Below are 23,981 nucleotides of genomic sequence, written 5' to 3'. Positions count from 1 at the left end.
GTGTTATCGCCATATAATTACAACTTGAAATAATTACTTTGTTGATCGAAAATAGACAAGTTGTGAGTGAAAGCACACTGTCTAAAATTCGCGCGTATAAATGCGCACTGTCCACATTCAGTCAACTGCTGACCATTGGAGTCAGTTTGACCAATCAAACACTTATTGACCAATAAAGCACTTAGATCCAACGAGTGCACCCCTGGCGGTAGCGGTGGTGACGGGGGACAGTTTCAAGGAAGAAAAAGATTAACAGGTCATGTCTGTCGAGTGTACATAATACACGTGTAGTAGGCTACTAAGGGGAGGAGGGGTTACGTCCTAAACTACCGGAGAGACGCCCATGCTAAAGCTCACTCTCACACTCACACTACTTATCAACTGTCTGTCCTGACAAGACTGAGACATCAGATGTCCGCAGGAAATATGGAACTTGAGGGAAAAATAAAAATGAAGGAGCAATGTGCCCTGAGGAAGGACATCATCAAAGAGTTCCTGGCAGAATTTCTGGGGATATTCGTGTTAATAGTAAGTACATGACACTACCCCTCATCACCTGACTGTCATTTAATAGCCTGCTTTAAAGCAGCAACAATATGGTAATAAGGTGTCAAAATTGTTCTCAGGGCACTTGATCTGTCAACAGGGATATCATGTTTTGACATGTTTAGGTGCTGATAATATATCCTGATAATGTGGCTTCTCTTTGATGTGCTCATCCATAATTCTGGTATGGGAAAGTACTTGGGAGATAATTAAGACATCTAGAGAATGTTGTAATGGCAAGAATGACAGGTGGGGGATAGGAGGGGGAGAATTAATGGGATGCTTGGTGTTTTCAGCCATAAAGAAAAACATGATCAAACACAATAAACCTTTACTGACATGCACCATTCACCATGCACCATGCACCATTCACCATGCACCATGCACCATGCACCATTCCATATGATGTATGATCATCACAGTGATTTGACATTCGTATTTCTTTAGAATGTATCTAATCTGTGAATAAATAGACCCAATTTATGTAGCATACTGCACACCATTATATTTCCGCAAAGCTTCATTATTTGATGAACAAGTCTACCCTATATGTTGCTTGTAGGCTGAAAATCATCATATGACAGCATCAATATTTAATACATTTTTAAAGCATACCCCGCCTATCAATTGCAATCTTCTTGCCAATGAATACAGTGATTTGATATAGAATGAGAATAGATATATATTACACTGAATACAGAGACACCATTAGCATAAGATAGACCACCTGGTCCAATTCACTGTTCATTTTTCCCCTTAACAGACATACACACTCTTTCTCTCTGCATTATTACTGCGGTAAAAACACACACATTTCCCCATCATCACCAAGCTTGGAGGGAAACACTGTTTACTGAGGTGAAATCTACAGGGGTCCTTAATAATCTGACCTGTCCTTTGCCTTCCACCTGTCCCCTCTAGGTTCACCTCCCCGTCCTGTCCTGTCTGTCTGAGTGGCACAGCTCAGTGGCTGGGTTTACTGAGGCTCAGTCTCAGTGGCTTCAGAGTCAGTGGTCATCCTGATCAGCGCCACAACATAAAAGGACTAATCCACTCCTCACAACAGAAACAGCTATTTTTGGACAAAATCATTCTTTCAACACTTTTGTTTTGATTTACTTGTCCTTCTAATAAAACAATGAAAGGATGAATGATAATTTCCCATGCTTCAAATGGGACATCTTCAATGGCATTCTTCTTACAGGGTTCAGGGGGAATGCACTGATCTAAAAGGAAATCTAATTAGAAATGAAGGCTGTAGAACAAGAGGACTAGTCTTTTATGCATAATTAGAAATGAAAAAACAACGACTCTTTCTTCCTCCTGCCAACATGTTTTTGCTTTTTGTCTCTGTCTCCGTCCTAGCTCTTTGGATGTGGCTCGGTGGCCCAGACAGTGCTGAGTAAGGGAGCTCTGGGAGAACCCCTGACCATCCACATCGGCTTCACTCTGGGTGTGATGATGGCCGTCTACGTGGCTGGGGGAGTGTCAGGTGAATACCATACCTCCTTTACATAACTTTTGATTCACAACATTCATTTCTACAGTCCACTCTGCACATAGAACACTGTATGCTGGCTAACATCCCAAAAAGTTGATTTTGCAGTATGATTGAAGTTGCAACACAACATGTGTGTTTAGTGTTGAGACTTTTCAGTTGGTCAGCACCTCACTTTATAGGTCAGGCCTTTTTTTATGTCATTATATCTTCTTTTGTATATATCCTTTTATGTCATTATACCCTCTGTACAAAGGCCACAACTACAGTGCCTTGCGAAAGTATTCAGCCCCCTTGAACTTTGCGACCTTTTGCCACATTTCAGGCTTCAAACATAAAGATATAAAACTGTATTTTTTGTGAAGAATCAACAACAAGTGGGACACAATCATGAAGTGGAACGACATTTATTGGATATTTCAAACTTTTTTAACAAATCAAAAACTGAAAAATTGGGCGTGCAAAATTATTCAGCCCCTTTACTTTCAGTGCAGCAAACTCTCTCCAGAAGTTCAGTGAGGATCTCTGAATGATCCAATGTTGACCTAAATGACTAATGATGATAAATACAATCCACCTGTGTGTAATCAAGTCTCCGTATAAATTCACCTGCACTGTGATAGTCTCAGAGGTCCGTTAAAAGCGCAGAGAGCATCATGAAGAACAAGGAACACACCAGGCAGGTCCGAGATACTGTTGTGAAGAAGTTTAAAGCCGGATTTGGATACAAAAAGATTTCCCAAGCTTTAAACATCCCAAGGAGCACTGTGCAAGCGATAATATTGAAATGGAAGGAGTATCAGACCACTGCAAATCTACCAAGACCTGGCCGTCCCTCTAAACTTTCAGCTCATACAAGGAGAAGACTGATCAGAGATGCAGCCAAGAGGCCCATGATCACTCTGGATGAGCTGCAGAGATCTACAGCTGAGGTGGGAGACTCTGTCCATAGGACAACAATCAGTCGGATATTGCACAAATCTGGCCTTTATGGAAGAGTGGCAAGAAGAAAGCAATTTCTTAAAGATATCCATAAAAAGTGTTGTTTAAAGTTTGCCACAAGCCACCTGGGAGACACACCAAACATGTGGAAGAAGGTGCTCTGGTCAGATGATACCAAAATTGAACTTTTTGGCACAATGCAAAACGTTATGTTTGGCGTAAAAGCAACACAGCTGAACACACCATCCCCACTGTCAAACATGGTGGTGGCAGCATCATGGTTTGGGCCTGCTTTTCTTCAGCAGGGACAGGGAAGATGGTTAAAATTGATGGGAAGATGGATGGAGCCAAATACAGGACCATTCTGGAAGAAAACCTGATGGAGTCTGCAAAAGACCTGAGACTGTGACGGAGATTTGTCTTCCAACAAGACAATGATCCAAAACATAAAGCAAAATCTACAATGGAATGGTTCAAAAATAAACATATCCAGGTGTTAGAATGGCCAAGTCAAAGTCCAGACCTGAATCCAATCGAGAATCTGTGGAAAGAACTGAAAACTGCTGTTCACAAATGCTCTCCATCCAACCTCACTGAGCTTGAGCTGTTTTTCAAGGAGGAATGGGAAAAATTGTCAGTCTCTCGATGTGCAAAACTGATAGAGACATACCCCAAGCGACTTACAGCTGTAATCACAGCAAAAGGTGGCGCTACAAAGTATTAACTTAAGGGGGCTGAATAATTTTGCACGCCCAATTTTTCAGTTTTTGATTTGTTAAAAAAGTTTGAAATATCCAATAAATGTCGTTCCACTTCATGATTGTGTCCCACTTGTTGTTGATTCTTCACAAAAAAATACAGTTTTATATCTTTATGTTTGAAGCCTGAAATGTGGCAAAAGGTCGCAAAGTTCAAGGGGGCCGAATACTTTCGCAAGGCACTGTAGTTATTCAATGGGTTCTCCTATGGGGACAGCCTAAGAACCCTTTAAGGTTCTAGATAGCACCTTTTCTTTTAAGAGTGTACCGTTGCCCTTGAGCAAGGCACTTAACCCCCCACAACAACAGCTCCCCGGGTGCCCAGTGTGGCAGCCCCCTGCACCTCTCCAAAAAACCTGCTCATGTTTGTCTCAGAGGGGTTAAAAGCAGAAGTCACATTTTTGTGCAATTGACAAATTAAAGGATCTTAATATTAAAAAGGCTTTTGGGTTAAAATATGTGAGCAGGACTCAAAGGTCACCAATGGTTGTTTGTCTTTGATGAAACTGCTTTACTTTGCCAAAAACTTTGACCATGGATGTCTGGCTCTCTTTGCTCACAGGTACTAAACTCTTAAAGGACAACATGTACTTCCCACATGTCTGGGTAAATGTGTGTTATGGCTCCATGGATGTCCTCACATCCACATGTTCACCTGTTCATTGATTGAAAAATGTGGGAGATGATGTCCATCCCTGTTGTCAGGTACAGTTGAAGTCAGAAGTTTACATACACCTTAGCCAAATACATTTAAACTATTTTTTTTCATAATTTCTGACATTTAATCCTAGTACAAATTCCCTGTCTTAGGTCAGTTAGGATCACCATTTTATTTTAAGAATGTCAAATGTGAGAATAATAGTAGAGAGAATGATTTATTTCAGCTTTTTTTCTTTCATCACATTCCCAGTGGGTCAGAAGGTTACAAGCACTAAATTAGTATTTGGTAGCATTGCCTTTAAAATCTTTAACTTGGGTCAAACGTTTCGGGTAGCCTTCCACAAGCTTCCCACAATAAGTTGGGTGAATTTTGACCCATTCCTCCTGACAGAGCTGGTGTAACTGAGTCAGGTTAGTAGGCCTCCTTGCTCGCACACGCTTTTTCAGTTCTGCCCACACATTTTCAATAGGATTGAGGTCAGGGCTTTTTGATGGCCACTCCATTACCTTGACTTTGTTGTCCTTAAGTCATTTTGGAAGTATGCTTGTGTCATTGTCCATTTGGAAGACCAATTTTCGACCAAGCTTTAACTTCCTGACTGATGTCTTGAGATGTTGCTTCAATATATCCACATAAGTTTCCTACCTCATGATGCCATCTATTTTGTGAAGTGCACCAGTCCCTCCTGCAGCAAAGCACCCCAATAACATGATGCTGCCACCCCCGGGCTTCACGGTTGGGATGGTGTTCTTCGGCTTGCAAACATCCTCCTTTTTCCTCCAAACATAAAGATGGTCATTATGGCCAAAAGGTTCTATTTTTGTTTCATCAGACCAGAGGACATTTTTTCCAAAAAGTATGATCTTTGTCCCCATGTGCAAATGCAAACCGTAGTATGGATTTTTTATGGTGGTTTTGGAGCAGTGGCTTATTCCTTGCTGAGTGACCTTTCAGGTTATGTCGATATAGGACTCGTTTTACTGTGGATATAGATACTGTTGTTCCTGTTTTCTCCAGCATCTTCACAAGGTACTTTCCTGTTGTTCTGGGATTGATTTGCACCTTTCGCACCAAAGAGACAGAACGCGTCTCCTTCCTGAGCGGTATGACGGCTGCGTGGTCCCATGGTGTTTATACTTGCGTACTATTGTTTGGACAGATGGACGTGGTACCTTCAGGCATTTGGAAATTGCTCCCAAGGATGAACCAGACTTGTGGAGGTCTACTATTTTTTTCTGAGGTCCTGGCTGATTTCTTTTTATTTTCCCATGATGTCAAGCAAAGAGCCGCTGCGTTTGAAGGTAGGCCTTGAAATACATCCACAGGTGCACCTCCTATTGAATCAAATTATGTCAATTAGCCTATCAGAAGCTTCTAAATGCATGACATAATTTTCTGGAATTTTCCAAGCTGTGTAAGTGGAGATACTGGGGTGCAAAGGAGCAAGATAAATACAGTATGGGGATGAGGTTGATTGGATGGGCTATTTACAGATGAGCTATGTACAGGTGCAGTGATCTGTGAGCTGCTCTGACAGCTGGTGCTTAAAGCTAGTGAGGGAGATATGAGTCTCCAGCTTCAGAGATTTTTGCAGTTCTGATTTTTGGGGTCCAGATTTTGCAGCTCTTTCAGATCATCAGCTATCTGGATTTGGGTGAAGGAGAAGTGGGGAAGGTTTGGGCGATTTGCTGTGGGGAGCACAGGGCTGTTGACCGGGGTAGTGGTAGCCAGGTGGAAAGCATGGCCAGCCGTAGAAAAATGCTTATTGAAATTCTCAATTATTGTGGATTTATCGGTGGTAACAGTGTTTCCTAGCCTCAGTGCAGTGGGCAGCTGGGAGGAGGTGCTCTTATTCTCCATGGACTTTACAGTGTCCCAGAACCTTTTTGAGTTTGTGCTACAGGATGCAAATTTATTTTTGAAAAAGCTGGCCTTAGCTTTCCTAACTGCCTGTGTATATTTGTTCCTAACTTCCCTGCATATCACGGGGGCTGTTCGATGCTAATGCAGAACGCCACAGTGTAACTTCTGACCCACTTGAATTGTGATGCAGTGAATTATAAGTGAAATAATCTGTCTGTAAACAATTGTTGGAAGAATTACTGGTGTCATTCACCAAGTAGATGTCCTAACCGACTTGCCAAAACTATAGTTTGTTAACAAGAAATGTGTGGAGTGGTTGAAAAATGAGTTTTAATGACTCCAACCTATGTGTATGTAAAGTTCGACTTCAACTGTAGATTACAGGAGAGAAAGTAAAGAGTACAGTCAAGAATCACTAACACTCTCCTGTGTGCTTCACCCTGACTTGTGTCCTGGGGAAAAGTCCACACACAGTAACAGAAATGGACTGTGGAGACCTAGGTCATCACTAGAGACTCAGCAACATGGCAAAATGATACAGAGAACATCATGTTAGTTTTCCATAGCAGTCTGGACTCAACGTGGGTACATTTAGTATTACCCAAACTGGGGGAGAGGCACAGAGGAAATGGAAGAAATATGTAATAGCTCGATTACCCATTCCTAATGCCTGGCTGCTTCTTGGTGTCAGAGGATGAAGTGTGCCGGCTAGATTTACAAGGCTGGAGTTGTGTGTCCTCATGTCCAGGGGGACTTTATTGGGTACATTCCATAGAGATTAAAGCGAGGAGAGTCCTCTCCCTCTCGCTTCGGCAGCAACAATGACACAGAGGGATAACATTAGGGGGAATCACTTTTTAAATGTCACGCTGCCTTAGGTGAGCTTGCTGAGCAAGGTGGAGAGCGGTTTTTAATCATCAATCAAGGGTTTCATTATGTCTCAGCGAGGCTTTACGTAATGGGAGATGATGAGTTGTAATTTGAAATTTCCGTGGTAATTTCCATCACAATTGGGACATAAAAGAGCAACGACGTGATTATAGCTTTTAATGCCCACCCCCAGGATAATATGAACACTGTAGCATATGAGCTAATATGAGTGTTATATGAGCCATACTCAATGTGCTTTCATCTTAGAAAATCCAATGTTGGCAGAGTGTAAGCTTAGCCTTTGTGCTGTACCTCTAAAACTCAACCCAGGACTCAACCCACCCCTCATCCTCAATGCCTGGTTTACAGCTACAGCAGATCAGACCAGAGTGTTGGAAAGCCAACATTTATGCCATGTTTGGAGGAGCTTCCTTGAGCAAAAATGACATTCTTATTTATTTATTTATTTCACCTTTATTTGAACCGGGCTGTGGGGGAGCACTGGAGATCTGGTGCATACCACTCGCACCTCTCCCTTAGGCTCAATGCCCACATTCGCCCGGCACGGGCGGAGCGTAGGCAAGGGTGCACTGCACCCTCCCAGTGCCCCGGATACCCTTCGGCCCAGGATACCCTGGGCCGAAACGGCATATCGGAGACCAAACACGCTGAGCCGGCACAATACGCCCTGGCTGGATGCCCACTCTCGCATGGCACTTGCGGGGGGCTGGCCTATAGCTCTCCGGGCTCTGAGCGCGTACTGGTGACACCGTGCGCTTGACTGCATAACACGGTGCCTGACCAGTACTACGCTTCCGGTAAGCACGGGGAGTTGGCTCAGGTCTATCGCCTGACTCCGCCAATCTCCCCGTGTGCCCCCCCCCCCAAAAAAAATTGGGGGGCTGCCTCTCGTGCCTGTTGCACTGCCTTACCTCATATCACCTGTGCCCAGGGTCCCTTGCCGTCCAATATCTCCTCCCAAGTCCAGGAGTCCTGAACCCTCGGCTCCCTGTTACCATGCTGCTTGGTCTGTTTGTGGTGGGTAGTTCTGTAACGATCGTTGTCCTCCTCAGATTAGGAATAGGAAGGATCAGACCAAAACGCAGCATGGTAAGTGTCCATGTTAATTTTAATAAATAAACTGAACACTGCAATAACCAAAAAACAACAAAGAGAGAGAGTGAACGAAACTAAACAGTTCTGTAAGGTGAAGACACACAAAACAGAAAACACCTACCCACAAACACAGGTGGGAACAGGCTACCTAAGTATGGTTCTCAATCAGAGACAACGATAGACAGCTGCCTCTGATTGTGAACCATACCAGGCCAAACACAGAAATACAAAACATCGAACATAAACATAGAATGCCCACCCCAACTCACACCCTGACCAAACCAAAAATAGAGACATAAAAAAGGAACTAAGGTCAGGACGTGACAACAGGTCGCAATGGTGGGTAGTATATGGAGGAATAATGGAACTGAGGAAGAATGGAACTGTAGAACAAGTCTCTCGTCTCCAACCCTCTTTGCTTCATTACAGACTAGCTGATCACTCTGACACAGAGGATCCAGATCCTGGTTCAGTGGGTAATGATGGAGACGGTATATACTGTAGCTGCAGTAGAGTAGTACTACAGTATGTGTGCTATTCTTGTTGGAGTGTGTAGTCGGCTACAGTATATAAACCTTTATTGCATGATTGGGCCATTCAACCCTGGGGCCCATGTGTGGATGAGAAGCCTTCACACTGTTAGGTGACATCTCTGATGATGATCACAGGTATTGGACTAATGAGCTTTACTGGGACATGGGTCTCTAGTGTGGTGGAAGGGGGCGGGGCACTCTGCTTTCCAGCCTTCCCCGCCAGTCTCTCCAAGTGGAACACAACACACTTCTGCTCCTTTTCACTCCTATGTCAGCGATGCTAATTTACAGGCAGAGTAAACCAGCACCCTTGTTAGCGGAGGTGTGTCATTCCAACGACATGCGGTTTGCGCGAGTCTTAAGCAGATTCAGGCAGATTATGTCAGACCCAATTCCGATCGGATGTTTCAGCCGGCTGTTGTGGCCACAGTTAGTGAACAAGGCTGGGGATTAATGTTTGGGGCGCTCTGAAACCCCCAGCGGTGTTGCCCCGCTGAGGTCACCCAGTGCCTCAGTCCCCGCCTTGGGCCTCGCTTAGTGTTGTGCCGTAATTGTGTCTATGACTGAATCCACTAGATAAGGATAGTGGTTACAAATGAATGTGTCTCAGACTTTCTACATAAGATTGAACCTTGTTTTTAATTCCAGTTTTAACTTTGTTCCAGGGGCTCATGTGAACCCAGCAGTCTCTCTGGCCATGGTGGTCCTGGGCAAGCTGCCTATAAAGAAGTTCCCTGTCTACGTGGCAGCACAGTTCCTGGGTGCCTTCGCTGGATCTTGTGCTGTCTATGGGTTGTATTACGGTAGGTGTTACTCTCATCATGTCCATCACCATCATCATAATCATCATCATCCTCATTAAATGGAACCCATATGTATAGCATTTAGCCAGTGTGATATTTTAATGGAAAGGTGTCGATCATTATTGGAGTGGGAACATTATAGGTTATTACTAACACTAACATTATTGGGAAAACTCAATGGCTAATTCTACTATTCTCTTTTCCATAGATGCCTTAATGGAACACACAGGAGGAGTTATGCAAGTTACTGGCATCAATGCCACAGCTAATATATGGGCATCCTACCCTGCCAAGCACATCTCAGTCCTTGGAGGATTCGTAGACCAGGTGAGAGATGCACCATCAATGGTTATCTAACCATATCCTAGTACTCTTTGTTACTGAATGATATGAGCCGCACAGGCACACACCCTGATTTATGTTTGAAGTCCCTGAGCTAGAACATGTCAGTACATGTGTAATAGTATGAATATAAGTGAATGTGCACATTTTCTATTTTATTTAACCAGGCAAGTCAGTTAAAAACACATTTTTATTTACAATGACGGCCTAGCCTGGCCAAACTAACCCTAAACTGGACGACTCTGGGTTAATTGTGCAACGCCCTATGGGACTCCCGATCACGGCCGGTTGTGATTGAACCCAGGTCTGTAGTTACGCCTCTAGCACTGCGCCCCTCGGTCCCCCGAATGCATTTAGATCAGTCATGTGCATGTAAGTAACTAAGCCTTCCCAACAATGCAGAGAGAGAGAAAATAGAGAAATAATAGAAAAGTAATAACACATAATAAAAGTAATAATAAATTCACAATGAGTGAATGGGGTACATGGGGTACCAGTACCGAGTCGATGGATATGAGGTAATTGAGGTAGATATGTACATATAGCTAGGAATAAAGTGACTAAACAACAAGATATATAATAAACAGTAGCAGCAGCAGATGTCATGAGTCAAAAAGGTTAGTGCAAAAAGGGTCCATGCAGATTGTCTGGGTAGCTAATTGGTTAACTGTTGAACTAACTATTTAGCAGTCTTATGGCTTGGGGGTAGAAACTGTTCAGGGTCCTGTTGGTTCCAGACTTGGTGCATCGGTACCGCTTGCAATGCAGTAGCAGAGAGAACAGTCTATGACTTGGGTGTTTGGAGTTTTTGACATTTTTCAGGGCCTTCTTCTGACACCGTCTGCTATAGAGGCCCTGGATGGCAGTGAGCTCGGCCCTAGTGATGTGCTGGGCTGCACGCACTACCCTCTGTAACGCCTTGTGGTTTGATGCAAAGCAGTTGCCATACCAAGCGGTGATGCAGCCATTCAAGATGCTCTCTATCTGAGGGCCCATGCCAAATCTTTTCAGCCTACTGAAGGGGAAGAGGAGAGGAGTGTTGGTGTGTGTGGACCATGATAGATCCTTAGTGATATGGACACTGATTAACTTAAAGGTCTCGTCTCACTCCACTACAGCCCCGTCGATGTGAATGGGAGCATGCACAGCCCTCTGTTTCCTGTAGTTCATGATTTGCTCCTTAGTCTTGCTGACGTTGAAGGAGAGCTTGTTGTCCTGGCACCTCACTGCCAGGTCTCTGACCCTCGTGTTGAGGGTCAGCGTGGCGAATGTGTTGTTGTCTACCCTTACCACCTGGGATTGACCGTCTGGAAGTCTGGGATCCAGTTGCAGAGGGAGGTGTTCAGTCCCAGGGTCCTTAGCTTAGTAATGAGCTTGAGGGCACTATGGTGTTGAACGCTGAGCTGTAGTCATTGAACAGCATTCTCACATAGATGTTCCTCTTGTCCAGGTGGGAGAGGGCAGTGTAGAGAGCAGTAGAGGTTGCATCATCTGTGTATCTGTTGGGGCGGTATGCGAATTGGAGTGAGTCAAGGGTGTCTGGGATGATGTTGTTGATATGAGCCATGACCAGCCTTTCAAAGCATTTCCTGGCTACAGATGTGACACGGGGTACGGGGTGATAGTCATTTAGACAGGTTACCTTGGCATTCTTGGACACAGGGACTATGGTGGGCTGCTTGAAACATGTAGTTATTACAGACTGTGTCAGGGAGAGGTTGAATATGTCAGTGAAGACACTTGCCAGCTGGTCAGCCAGCGCATGATCTGAGTATGCGTCCTGGTAATCCTTGTGAATGTTAACCTGTTTAAAGTTCTTACTCAAATCGGCAACGGAGAGCGTGATCACACAGTCGTCCGGAACAGCTGTTGCTCTCATGCATATATTGTGAGCAATACTGGCTGAGCAAAAACAACCATCTGTGTTGAATACCCAAGAGCTGAGTGTGCACATGCAGGTTTGGTTTCGAATTGAAGGCAGTGAAATGTACAGTAAATTAAGGATTTTAAAAACTTCTAATATAAATAGCTTTACTTTTCAGTTTATTGAGAAGTCTTTGAAAATAAATGCATTTTTTTCAATTATTTAATTGTAATTGTAGTTTACTTCCTAAATTGACTGCCTTCAATTTGAATTCAGCCCAACCCTGGTTTTGGGTTTGTTTGTTTGTTTGTTTGTTTGTTTGTTTGTTTGTGTTTGTGTTTGTGTTTGTGTTTGTGTTTGTGTTTGTGTTTGTGTGTGTGTGTGTGTGTGTGTGTGTGTGTGTGTGTGTGTGTGTGTGTGTGTGTGTGTGTGTGTGTGTGTGTGTGTGTGTGTGTGTGTGTGTGTGTGTGTGTGTGTGTGTGTGTGTGTGTGTGTGTGTGGTACGCGTGCGGTAGCCTAGTGGTTAGAGCATTGGGCCAGTAACCGAAAGGTTGCTATATTGAATCCCCGAGCTGACACTGTAAAAATCTGCCGTTCTGCCCCTGAACAAGGCAGTTAACCATTAACTGGTTTAATAGAAGCAAACATTCAAGCAGTTGTTTTCCCCTCTATGAACAGTAATAAATGCAATTGTTGAGTATTTTTAACCCAAAATATGGTTTGCTCCTAATATATAACCATATGGATACTGTTCAAAAGACTTCAAAGCTGTCTCATCTATCCTTCATCCAGGGGAAAGGGGAAGCCCCATTATAGGCTTAGGCAAAGCAAGTGAAGGCCATAGGTCATCACAGCAAATTAGTCCTTCTGGCCACAGACAGTCATTATAAAACCCAGACCATAACAACAAGCCATTCTCCCCCTGTCACTGTCTGGTATCCAACTCCTGTTATAATCTACCATTACATAAAAAGCTACACTGTTATGCTATTATGAGAGGCTGTCTTTTCAATATTGGTGGAGGCATCACAGTGACAGCATGAGCAGTAGCTACAGATGGTTCATTTGGTAGTGATGATGTACATACTAAATACAGATGTAGGATCTTAATTTGATCACTCTTTTGTTGCTGTGAATTGTTCTGCACTGCAGGAAATGCACATTTGCAGTGTATTCATTGTTTAAAAAGGCTGTTAGCATTTGGAAACAATGCCATCCACTGCCAGGGAATCTAAACCAATGCATGGACTGCTGTCATACCTTGTCCATAGACTGCTTACAGGTTAAGTAAACCAATATATAATTTTGTAATTTGGGCAAACTAACCCTTTAATTATTATGTAGATTATAATTAAAGGGTAGTTCTTGATGCTGCAGGATTATTTTCCTGCTGTAGCAAATTGGTTCAAATTAAGATCCTACATCTGTACGTCTGTCAATTATCTGTTTTGATCATTGCTATCTCAAACTCATGGTTGATACCTTGTCTCCAGGTGATAGGAACAGCTGCCTTGATCCTGTGCATTCTGGCCATTATTGATGGGAAGAACATTGGAGCTCCTAAAGGGATGGAGCCACTGTGCATTGGCCTGATCATAATGGCCATCGGAGTGTCCATGGGACTCAACTGTGGCTATCCCATCAACCCTGCTAGAGACCTGGGCCCAAGGCTCTTCACTGCTGTGGCCGGATGGGGCATGGAGGTGTTCCGGTAATTTCCAACAATGCTTATACTAGAGAAAAGACAAGTCCCACAAATGTGAGCTGGATGGCCTCCATAAGTACAGTAGCATTTCACAAACATTGTTAGATGCCTTTTGCCCTGAAACCCTTTGAAATTGAAAATGTGCTTTCTTCTCCAAAAAAATCAAACAGCCCATGCTCACTTTACAGTAGAACATTGAAAGATTCATAAAGACGCAGAAACAGAGTATGTGTGTGTGTGACAGGAAAGCCCCTCTCTGATCTGGGCATGCCAAGTGGAGATGCAGGCACATTATTCTGCTTTTCAGTCCTCCTCCCCAGCAGTGGCTGGGAGTTAGGCACGCAGTGTGAGAAACATGGGAGTGAATACCAGTGGCCTGGCCTCCTTCTCTCCTACAGGAAGAGCATGAGTGTGCAGCTCTATCGCTATATCTCTGCTCTTCTGACAATCTTAATCAATATTTTAGCAACCTCTTGCATCTCCTGAATTTTCAAAAAGGCTTGGAGATGTGAGTGGGCAGAGTAAGATTATTTCTCCGCACATAAATATTCCATGCCTCACATAACAGAAAAATGTCATTAGTTACAATGTCTGTACTTTGCCATGCAAACTTCCATAGTACCCAGAGAAATCTGGGGGAAGCAATTCACAAGCAATTATTTAACAATGAGAGCTGGGCTAAAGAAGAGTCACGTAAGATAAATGTGAAGGCTTGGAGATGTGAGCGGGCAGAGTAAGATAATTTCTCCGCACAGAAATATTCCATGCTTCATACAGTGCCTTGCGAAAGTATTCAGCCCCCTTGAACTTTGCGACCTTTTGCCACATTTCAGGCTTCAAACATAAAGATATAAAACTGTATTTTTTTGTGAAGAATCAACAACAAGTGGGACACAATCATGAAGTGGAACGACATTTATTGGATATTTCAAACTTTTTTAACAAATCAAAAACTGAAAAATTGGGCGTGCAAAAATTTACTTTCAGTGCAGCAAACTCTCTCCAGAAGTTCAGTGAGGATCTCTGAATGATCCAATGTTGACCTAAATGACTAATGATGATAAATACAATCCACCTGTGTGTAATCAAGTCTCCGTATAAATGCACCTGCACTGTGATAGTCTCAGAGGTCCGTTAAAAGCGCAGAGAGCATCATGAAGAACAAGGAACACACCAGGCAGGTCCGAGATACTGTTGTGAAGAAGTTTAAAGCCGGATTTGGATACAAAAAGATTTCCCAAGCTTTAAACATCCCAAGGAGCACTGTGCAAGCGATAATATTGAAATGGAAGGAGTATCAGACCACTGCAAATCTACCGAGACCTGGCCGTCCCTCTAAACTTTCAGCTCATACAAGGAGAAGACTGATCAGAGATGCAGCCAAGAGGCCCATGATCACTCTGGATGAACTGCAGAGATCTACAGCTGAGGTGGGAGACTCTGTCCATAGGACAACAATCAGTCGTATATTGCACAAATCTGGCCTTTATGGAAGAGTGGCAAGAAGAAAGCCATTTCTTAAAGATATCCATAAAAAGTGTCGTTTAAAGTTTGCCACAAGCCACCTGGGAGACACACCAAACATGTGGAAGAAGGTGCTCTGGTCAGATGAACCCAAAATTGAACTTTTTGGCAACAATGCAAAACGTTATGTTTGGCGTGAAAGCAACACAGCTCATCCCTCTGAACACACCATCCCCACTGTCAAACATGGTGGTGGCAGCATCATGGTTTGGGCCTGCTTTTCTTCAGCAGGGACAAGGAAGATGATTAAAATTGATGGGAAGATAGATGGAGCCAAATACAGGACCATTCTGGAAGAAAACCTGATGGAGTCTGCAAAAGACCTGAGACTGGGACGGAGATTTGTCTTCCAACAAGACAATGATCCAAAACATAAAGCAAAATCTACAATGGAATGGTTCAAAAATAAACATATCCAGGTGTTAGAATGGCCAAGTCAAAGTCCAGACCTGAATCCAATCGAGAATCTGTGGAAAGAACTGAAAACTGCTGTTCACAAATGCTCTCCATCCAACCTCACTGAGCTTGAGCTGTTTTGCAAGGAGGAATGGGAAAAAAATTCAGTCTCTCGATGTGCAAAACTGATAGAGACATACCCCAAGCGACTTACAGCTGTAATCGCAGCAAAAGGTGGCGCTACAAAGTATTAACTTAAGGGGGCTGAATAATTTTGCACGCCCAATTTTTCAGTTTTTGATTTGTTAAAAAAGTTTGAAATATCCAATAAATGTCGTTCCACTTCATGATTGTGTCCCACTTGTTGTTGATTCTTCACAAAAAAATACAGTTTTATATCTTTATGTTTGAAGCCTGAAATGTGGCAAAAGGTCGCAAAGTTCAAGGGGGGCGAATACTTTCGCAAGGCACTGTATAACAGAAAAATGGCACCATTGTGTGTCCTACTGTCAGAGGCAGACTCCCTCTCTCTGCCATCCCTCCTCAAAGCTGTCCCTGGAACGTTGGGTCCCCGGTACTTCCGAGGCCTCCAACAGCTTTTAAATGCAAGTAAAACTAAGTGCATGCTCTTCAACCGATTGCTGCCCGCACCCTTCTGCCCGACTAGCATCACTACTCTGGACGGTTCTGACTTAGAATATGTGGACAGCTACAAATACCTAAGTGTCTGGTTAGACTGTAAACTCTCCTTCCAGACTCACATTAAAGCATCTCCAATCCAAAATTAAATCTAGAATCGGCTTCCTATTTCGCAACAAAGCCTCCTTCACTCATGCTGCCAAACATACCCTCGAAAAACGGACTATCCTACCGATCCTTGACTTTGGCGATGTCATTTACAAAATAGCCTCCAACACTCTACTCAGCAAACTGGATGTAGTCTATCACAGTGCCATCCGTTTTGTCACCAAAGCCCCATATACTACCCACCACTGCGACCTGTATGCTCTCGTTGGCTGGCCCTCACTACATACTCGTTGCCAAACCCACTGACTCCAGGTAATCTGTAAGTCTATGCTAGGTAAAGCCCCGCCTTATCTCAGCTCACTGGTCACCATAGCAACACCCACCCTTAGCACGAGCTCCAGCAGGTATATTTCACTGGTCACCCCGAAAGCCAACACTTCCTTTGGGTGCCTTTCCTTCCAGTTCTCTGCTACCAATGACTGGAACAAATAGTAAAAATCTTATATCTCCCTCTCTAACTTTAAGCATCAGCTGTCAGAGCAGCTTACCGATCACTGTACCTGTATACAGCCAATCTGTAAATAGCACACCCAACTACCTCATCCCCATATTGTTACTTATTGCTCTTTTGCACTCCACTATCTCTACTTGCACGTCATCATCTGCACATCTATCACTCTGGTGTTAATGCTAAATTGTATTTATTTTGCCTCTATGGCCTATTTATTGTCTTTATTGCCTTACTCTTCTACATTTGCACACACTGTACATAGATTTTCTATTTGGTTATTGACTGTACGTTTGTTTATGTGTAACTCTGTGTTGTTGTTTTTGTCGCACTGCTTTGCTTTATCTTGGCCAGGTCGCAGTTGTAAATGAGAACTTGTTCTCAATTGGCCTACCTGGTTAAATAAAAGTTCAATTTTAAGTTAAAAATAAATAAATAAATATGAGGGACCTCGCTGCCAGTGCACTATAGACTTCTCTTCAGTAGATGGCGCTGTCTGATCTAATGGCCACAGTCAACAGTTTCCCAACCTGCACTTTGGGGAGCCCATGTTTGCACATATTTGTTCTATTCCAGCACTAGCACAGTACACCTGATTCAAGGGGCTGGTTGGTTAAATCACAAGCTGAATCAGGAGTGCTGGAGCTGGAATAGAACAATTGTGTGCAATGGTTGGGGGTACCCTACTGGGGTGGGAAACGTTGACATTGTCACACCCTGACCTTAGAGAGCCGTTTTATTTATCTATTTGGTTAGGTCAGGGTGTGATTTGGGTGGGCATTCTATGTTTTCTATTTCTTTGTTTTTGACCGAGTGTGGTTCCCAATCAGAGGCAGCTGTCTATCGTTGTCTCTGATTGGGAATCATACTTAGGCAGCCTTTTTCCCATCTAATGTTGTGGGTAATTATTTATTTTCTGTGTGTGTTTGTGTGCGCCAAGGTTGCGTCACAATCGGTTTCTGTTTACCTGTTTTTTTTTGTGAAAGTTTCACTTTATTAAAAGATGTGGAATTACATGCACGCTGCTCCTTGGCTCATCTATGACAGGGAGTTTGAAGACAGTGAACGTGACAGACATACAGTATTTGACCCTCTACTTTATACTGTGTTCACACTACATCTTACCAGATGTTTCGCACACAGATGTAGAATATTAATTTGATCACCCTGTTGTAGGAGAACTCTCCTGCAATGCAGGACATTTAAAACTTGTAGTGTATTTGAAGTTTAAAAAGGTTTCTAAAGTTTGTAATTTCCACTTTGAGATTAAAGACTGTATTACGCCCATATTTCGAAAAATGTATCACCCCCTACAAAAATGTCCATGAATTATAATTTTCTGTTGTTGCAGGATTCCTTTCCATCTGTAGCAAACTGACTCAAATTAAGATCCTATGTCTATATGTTTAAATACATCCCTTAAATCTCAGACATTTTAGCAGCACACACAGCTGTAATCACAATGTTAAGATAGAGATGTTTAAGGGTGATAGTAGGATTTAAAGTGTATATTCCATCCACCATACATTACATCCACTGAATCTCTGTAAGGAAACTGAACGCAATAGGACCAGGTACAGTGGCACTTTCCTTTGACATCAGTAGGAAGAGCTGGCAGGGTGCCATGTCCATGAGACCTCCTCGTGTGACCCCGTGTGTCTGTCTGTCATCAGGCCTGATTATGGGATATGGTTAGTTAACCTGGCTCTGCCCATAGATTACACACCCTAATCCACCAATCCTGTAGTCTGCATCCACCCCCTGGTAATTTAGCAGCTAAACACAGCCTGTTCAGACACTGTCTATTTTCCTACCTGGGCCTTGTCATGTCAGTGCTGGTAATTCAGACCCTTTCCTTTCACCCACAGGGTCCAACCAGTCAGTACTAGCAGAGGGAGGCTAATCTCTATCAGGGAGTTGCCCTGAGGTGATCAAGCGCTCAGTTCAGAACAGAATCAGGACATGTACTACGTAGGCTACAGTAGCAGAGAGTTGTTTAGGTTGGAGTTTGACTATTACCCGCTATTAAGATAACTAGAACATTTGTAAAGCACGATTAGAATTAGGCATTTATAGAAATGGATTGGTGGGGAGTGGGAACAGATCAACTTTATGTATAGTCGGATCAATGGACTAGCAGGCAGATTAAGAGAGAGAGTAGAGTAGTGAGAGGTGGAGATTAGAGGGAGCCTATCCAGGGAGTCTTACTGTATAAATAAACAAAAGGTAGTAGTGGAATCTGCTCCCAATGTACCAGTGGAGTCTGCTGAGGGGAGGACGGCTCATAATAATGGCTGGAACAGAGCAAATGGAATGGTCCATGTGTTTCATGTATTTGATACCATTCCACTGATTATCGCTCCAGCCATTACCACAAGCCAATTCTCCCCAATTAAGGTGCCACCAACCTCCTGTGTAATGTACAGTAGCGTACCCCAGACCATGTCACGTTCCTGGGTTGCTTTAAAGCCCCATGCAGTCTTTTTCAATGTATATTTAAATCACCACTGTATGTATAATACATCACTGTGTGTGTTTATTTCATGAAAATAACAGCAAATATATTTTTTATAATTTATTACCCTGTGCCTCCTTTCGCTATCAATTATGCTGTCTGATTGTGTGGGCATGTTGATACAAATGTAAATATATTTTCATACACATCCCTGATTGGCAGATAGGATGATCCCTGATAGGATGACCCCCCCCCCCTTCAAATTAGGAGGATACATATGCAAGTACAAGACAACTGGTCATTGTTCCGAATAATTAGATCAGATTATGATTTAATGCTGTCGGCCAAAAACTCCATCCCACCTGAACAGGCTGAAACTCCAAGCATTTTTTCAATAAGCTCTTACTCTTAAAGGGCATTATAATAATTTTCACAATGTCAGTGTTATTTCAACCTCATAGTGTGGAGATATCATAAAAAAACTGGTAAATCATGTTTTTGACTGCACTGTCCCTTTAACATGGGTGACCACTATTTACACTGTAGATAGTGTACAAAACATTATTGAGTTGCACCCCCTCGCCGGGGCATGGACTCTACAAGGTGTCGAACGCGTTCCACAGGGATGCTTGCCCATGTTGACTACAATGCTTCCCACAGTTGTGTTAACTTGGTTGGATGTCCTTTGGGTGGTGGACCATTCTTGATACACACAGGAAACAGTTGAGCATGAAAACCCAGCAGTGTTGCAGTTCTTGACACACTCAAACTGGTGCACCTGGCACCTACTACCATACCCCATTCAAAGACACTTAAATATTTTGTCTTGCCCATTCACCTTCTGAATGGCACACATACACAAACCCTGTTTTCTCAAGGCTTAAAAAATCCTTCTTTAACCTGTTTCTTCTCCTTCATCTACTCTGATTGAAGTGGATTTAACAATTGACATTATAAGGGATCATAGCTTTCACCTGTATTCACCTGGTCAGTCTATGTAATGGAAAGAGCAGGTGTTCCTAATGTTTTGTAGACCCAGTGTATTTGGTATTACATTTTTATTTTAACTTACTCACTACAAAGTCAAATGTAAACTCCTGAACCCTTGTATATATATCTCCTCTTGTCTGTGCAGTGCTGGAGGCTGCTGGTGGTGGATCCCAGTAGCGGGGCCCATGGTGGGAGGAGTGGTGGGAGCCGCCATTTACTTCCTGTTCATCGAGCTGCACCATGCCAAGCCTGAGAAACAGGGGGAGAACAACGTCAAGGACAAATATGAGATGGTCACCCTGAGTTAGACAGAGAGGCCATGAGCACCAATGGTACTGAGGCTTGGCAGCTTCCTACCCTTTTAACCCTCAACAGGCTAAACATTCACTTCAATGAGGCCACACTTGACACAACCTTCTCTGCTTGCACTAGAGTCATTTCCTCTGTCTAAGGGACCTGTGGTCAGGTCTCAGTCTCTACACTATCATGAACAGGTCCGCTGAAAGAATGCCAATTGAGCCAAAACATAAAAAATGAAAAGACGTATGTAATGTTAAATTCACAATTACAAGCTGAGATCTCAGGCATGTTTACTAGCCCATGACATCATCATCAGGTGTTCAGACTATCCATTCTACTCTGAGGATAGTTCCTGAGTACAGTGATTTTTAATAATTTATATTGCATCTCTTGTATAGGGCTATTTTTCATTGCAGGAGGAATTTGCCAAGTTTGAAACCGTCTCATTATTTTCTATCTTTCAGGCAGAGGTGATGGTAAATGTTATTAACCACATTAATGGCAAATGTTATTAACAACATAGAAAATAGCCAGTAACAGTTTCTGTGATGGAAGGAAGGAAGTGTGTATATTTTTTGGTCATTGAGCTAGTTTAATGGTATGCTCTCTGGAGTGTCTTCCCTCTTCTGCTTCACTTCATCCATCTATTTGTTACAGTTATGTGAATCGCTCTGCCTGCTGCGACACACAGCCTCATCACTGCATATGTGCTATAGCTAACACACATCTATGTATTTGTGCTTTGAAATGCTCATAGTCTTTTTTCCTAGCTTTTATTTTTAGAGTGCAGAAAAAACAGACAATGTGTGTGAAATGAGCCTCCCACCGTTCTGTGTGTACTCTCTCTCTCTCGTTGAGCACAGAACTGTGTATCGTGACACGGCATCACTTCTAAATGATTTTTATCTGACTTTTATTTCCTCTTATAACGTTCTTGCTGTCATGTGCACACATTTTCATAGAAGCATGAGTAGGGAAGCCTAGTATCTACAGTACCTAGCATGAGTAGGGAAGCCTAGTATCTACAATACCTAGCATGAGTAGGGAAGCCTAGTATCTACAATACCTAGCATGAGTAGGGAAGCCTAGTATCTACAATACCTAGCATGAGTAGGGAAGCCTAGTATCTACAATACCTAGCATGAGTAGGGAAGACTAGTATCTACAGTACCTAGCATGAGTAGGGAAGCCTAGTATCTACAATACCTAGCATGAGTAGGGAAGCCTAGTATCTACAGTACCTAGCATGAGTAGGGAAGCCTAGTATCTACAATACCTAGCATGAGTAGGGAAGCCTAGTATCTACAGTACCTAGCATGAGTAGGGAAGCCTAGTATCTACAATACCTAGCATGGACATGTTTTAATAAACAATGTACTGTATGAAGAGTCCAATGAGAGATAGTTTACTCCACTGGCCAATGGCCATATGGGAATGTATAAAAATGGTTTGTTTATCGTAATTATTACGTTATTCCTCCAATGATGTGACTAGGATTTAACCACTGAGGAACTCCTACGCTATGACCAATAGTGAACTGGACAATAACAGAATAACATCAGTACAACTTCCAAGAATAGAGCCCTCAGACGAAAACACTCAAATGAACCAAGTCCTTCCAACCTAGTGATGTTATTTAGCCATGGGTGGGCAGAGGAACATGGCTGGGCAGAGGAACACAAGTTCCCTATTCCCAGAAGAGCCCTCACCAATGAAACACATAGCATTTTATAACCTGTATGTGGCTTACTACTGAACCAGATATAATTCGTAGGGAAAAATGTAGCTCTTTAGAAATGATTTTCTCTATTATTTTACACCTTTGTTACTTAGTGGTTTAGTTGCTGTAGTTTCTTATTGTAGTTAGTTTTTTGTTTAAAGAAATTGCTACATGTACTTTGGATGACTACATGATGCTAGCTTGATTCTCCTGAGATTCAACCTTTGACGCTAGCTTGATTCTCCTGAGATTCAACCTTTGGATGACTACATGACGCTAGCTTGATTCTCCTGAGATTCAACCTTTGGATGACTACATGACGCTAGCTTGATTCTCCTGAGATTCAACCTTTGGATGACTACATGATGCTAGCTTGATTCTCCTGAGATTCAACCTTCGGAGGAGTACAATGTTTTATGGCTGTTGTTTTTCTGTTGCTTCACTTGACTTAAAAAAATGATAAAAGGCACTTTTACTCACACAATTTTTCTCAGATGCTATTTGATAAAAGTTACTTGTTTGTGAAGGTAATTTTGTAATTTATACAACTGTAATGTAGATTTTACAAAAATAAATATTTGATGTGTATTTCTTTCATAGTCTGTCTTGATCAATCAATCCACATGATTAATGGTCTACTGATTAAGGGAAGTAACACACATTCAATGAAAAACTGTGTCTATCCAGTTTACTTGCAGGGGTCTCAGGACACAGGTAACTGCCAAAATACAGTAAACATCAGCATAAAGTGGGCACTCCATGGAAAGGGGAGACTCAAGTGTCAGGGGACTCTTCTGAAGTCGGTACCATCGATGTGCCACTTCTGTTTGTAGAGTCCAAACTGTTTGGGCTACAAACTAACGTGACCCCACTGTGGAAAGGGGAGAATGTCACAAACACAAAGTTGGCACATTGTCTGAAGGTAACTAGTACCCGTTTAACAGAATTAATGGAAGTATGAAGGTAGTTTTGTGCCTTCCCACAAAAGGGTCAAATATGTGTTTATGAATGTGTTATTGAATGCGTTTCTCTGGGCTATAGTAGTAAAAGCCAAATTCAATATTTTATCAAATATTTGTAAAAAAATATATATATATCTACAAACCGTTCAAAAGTTTGGGGTCACTTAGAAATGTCCTTGTGTTTGAAAGAAAAGCACATTTGTTGCCCATTAAAATGACATCAAATTGATTAAAAAAATACAGTGCAGACATTGTTAATGTTGTAAATTACTATTGTAGCTAGAAACGGCAGATTTTTTATGGAATATCTACATAGGCGTACAGAGGCACATTATCAGCAACCATCACTCCTGTGTTCCAATGGCACATTGTGTTAGCTAATCCAAGTTGATCATTTTAAAAGGCTAATTGATCATTAGAAAACCCTTTTTCAATTATGTTATCACAACTGTTGTGCTGATTAAAGAAGCAACTAAACTGTCCTTCTTTAGACTAGTTGAGTATCTGGAGCATCAGGAGTTGTGGGTTTGATTACAGACTCAAAATGGGCAGAAACAGAAAACGTCTTCTGAAACTCATCAGTCTATTGTTGTTCTGAGAAATTAAGGCTATTCCATGCGAGAAATTGCCAATGCTGTGTACTACTCCCTTCACAGAACAGCGCAAACTGTCTCTAACCAGAATAGAAAGAGGAGTGGGAGGCCCTGGTGCACAACTGAGCAAGAGGACAAGTACATTAGAGTGTCTAGTTTGAGAAACAGACGCCTCACAAGTCCTCAACTGGCAGCTTCATTACCTGCAAAACACCAGTCTCAACGTCAACAGTGAAGAGACGACCCCATGATGCTGGCCTTCTAGGCAGAGTTCCTCTGTCCAGT

The 23,981-nt window shown here is 42.6% G+C and overlaps 1 protein-coding gene across 1 annotated transcript; it reads left to right on the top strand.

Annotated features, from left to right (window-relative positions):
- Positions 1 to 364: 364 nt before the first annotated feature.
- LOC110526415 (aquaporin-9-like) lies at positions 365 to 22,699 on the top strand. Its single transcript, XM_021607381.2, has 6 exons — positions 365 to 528; positions 1,912 to 2,038; positions 9,453 to 9,590; positions 9,799 to 9,917; positions 13,290 to 13,507; positions 20,267 to 22,699. The coding sequence occupies exons 1-6, from the start codon at positions 412 to 414 to the stop codon at positions 20,427 to 20,429; spliced, it is 882 nt and encodes a 293-aa protein (XP_021463056.2). The 5' UTR covers positions 365 to 411; the 3' UTR covers positions 20,430 to 22,699.
- Positions 22,700 to 23,981: the final 1,282 nt, after the last annotated feature.

This window comes from Oncorhynchus mykiss, chromosome 6, assembly GCF_013265735.2.
Source record: "Oncorhynchus mykiss isolate Arlee chromosome 6, USDA_OmykA_1.1, whole genome shotgun sequence".
Classification (NCBI taxonomy): Eukaryota; Metazoa; Chordata; class Actinopteri; order Salmoniformes; family Salmonidae; genus Oncorhynchus; species Oncorhynchus mykiss.
Note: the sequence above shows the minus strand (reverse complement) of the source record. Positions and strands in the feature narration are given on the sequence as shown.

Bases quoted from the DNA above. Each gene is read 5' to 3' on its own strand.
- LOC110526415 (XM_021607381.2), top strand. From the start codon at position 412: ATGTCCGCAGGAAATATGGAACTTGAGGGAAAAATAAAAATGAAGGAG. The intron at 2,039-9,452 runs GTGAATACCATA...ACTTTGTTCCAG, and splicing joins CGTGGCTGGGGGAGTGTCAG to GGGCTCATGTGAACCCAGCA. The intron at 13,508-20,266 runs GTAATTTCCAAC...TTGTCTGTGCAG, and splicing joins TGGGGCATGGAGGTGTTCCG to TGCTGGAGGCTGCTGGTGGT.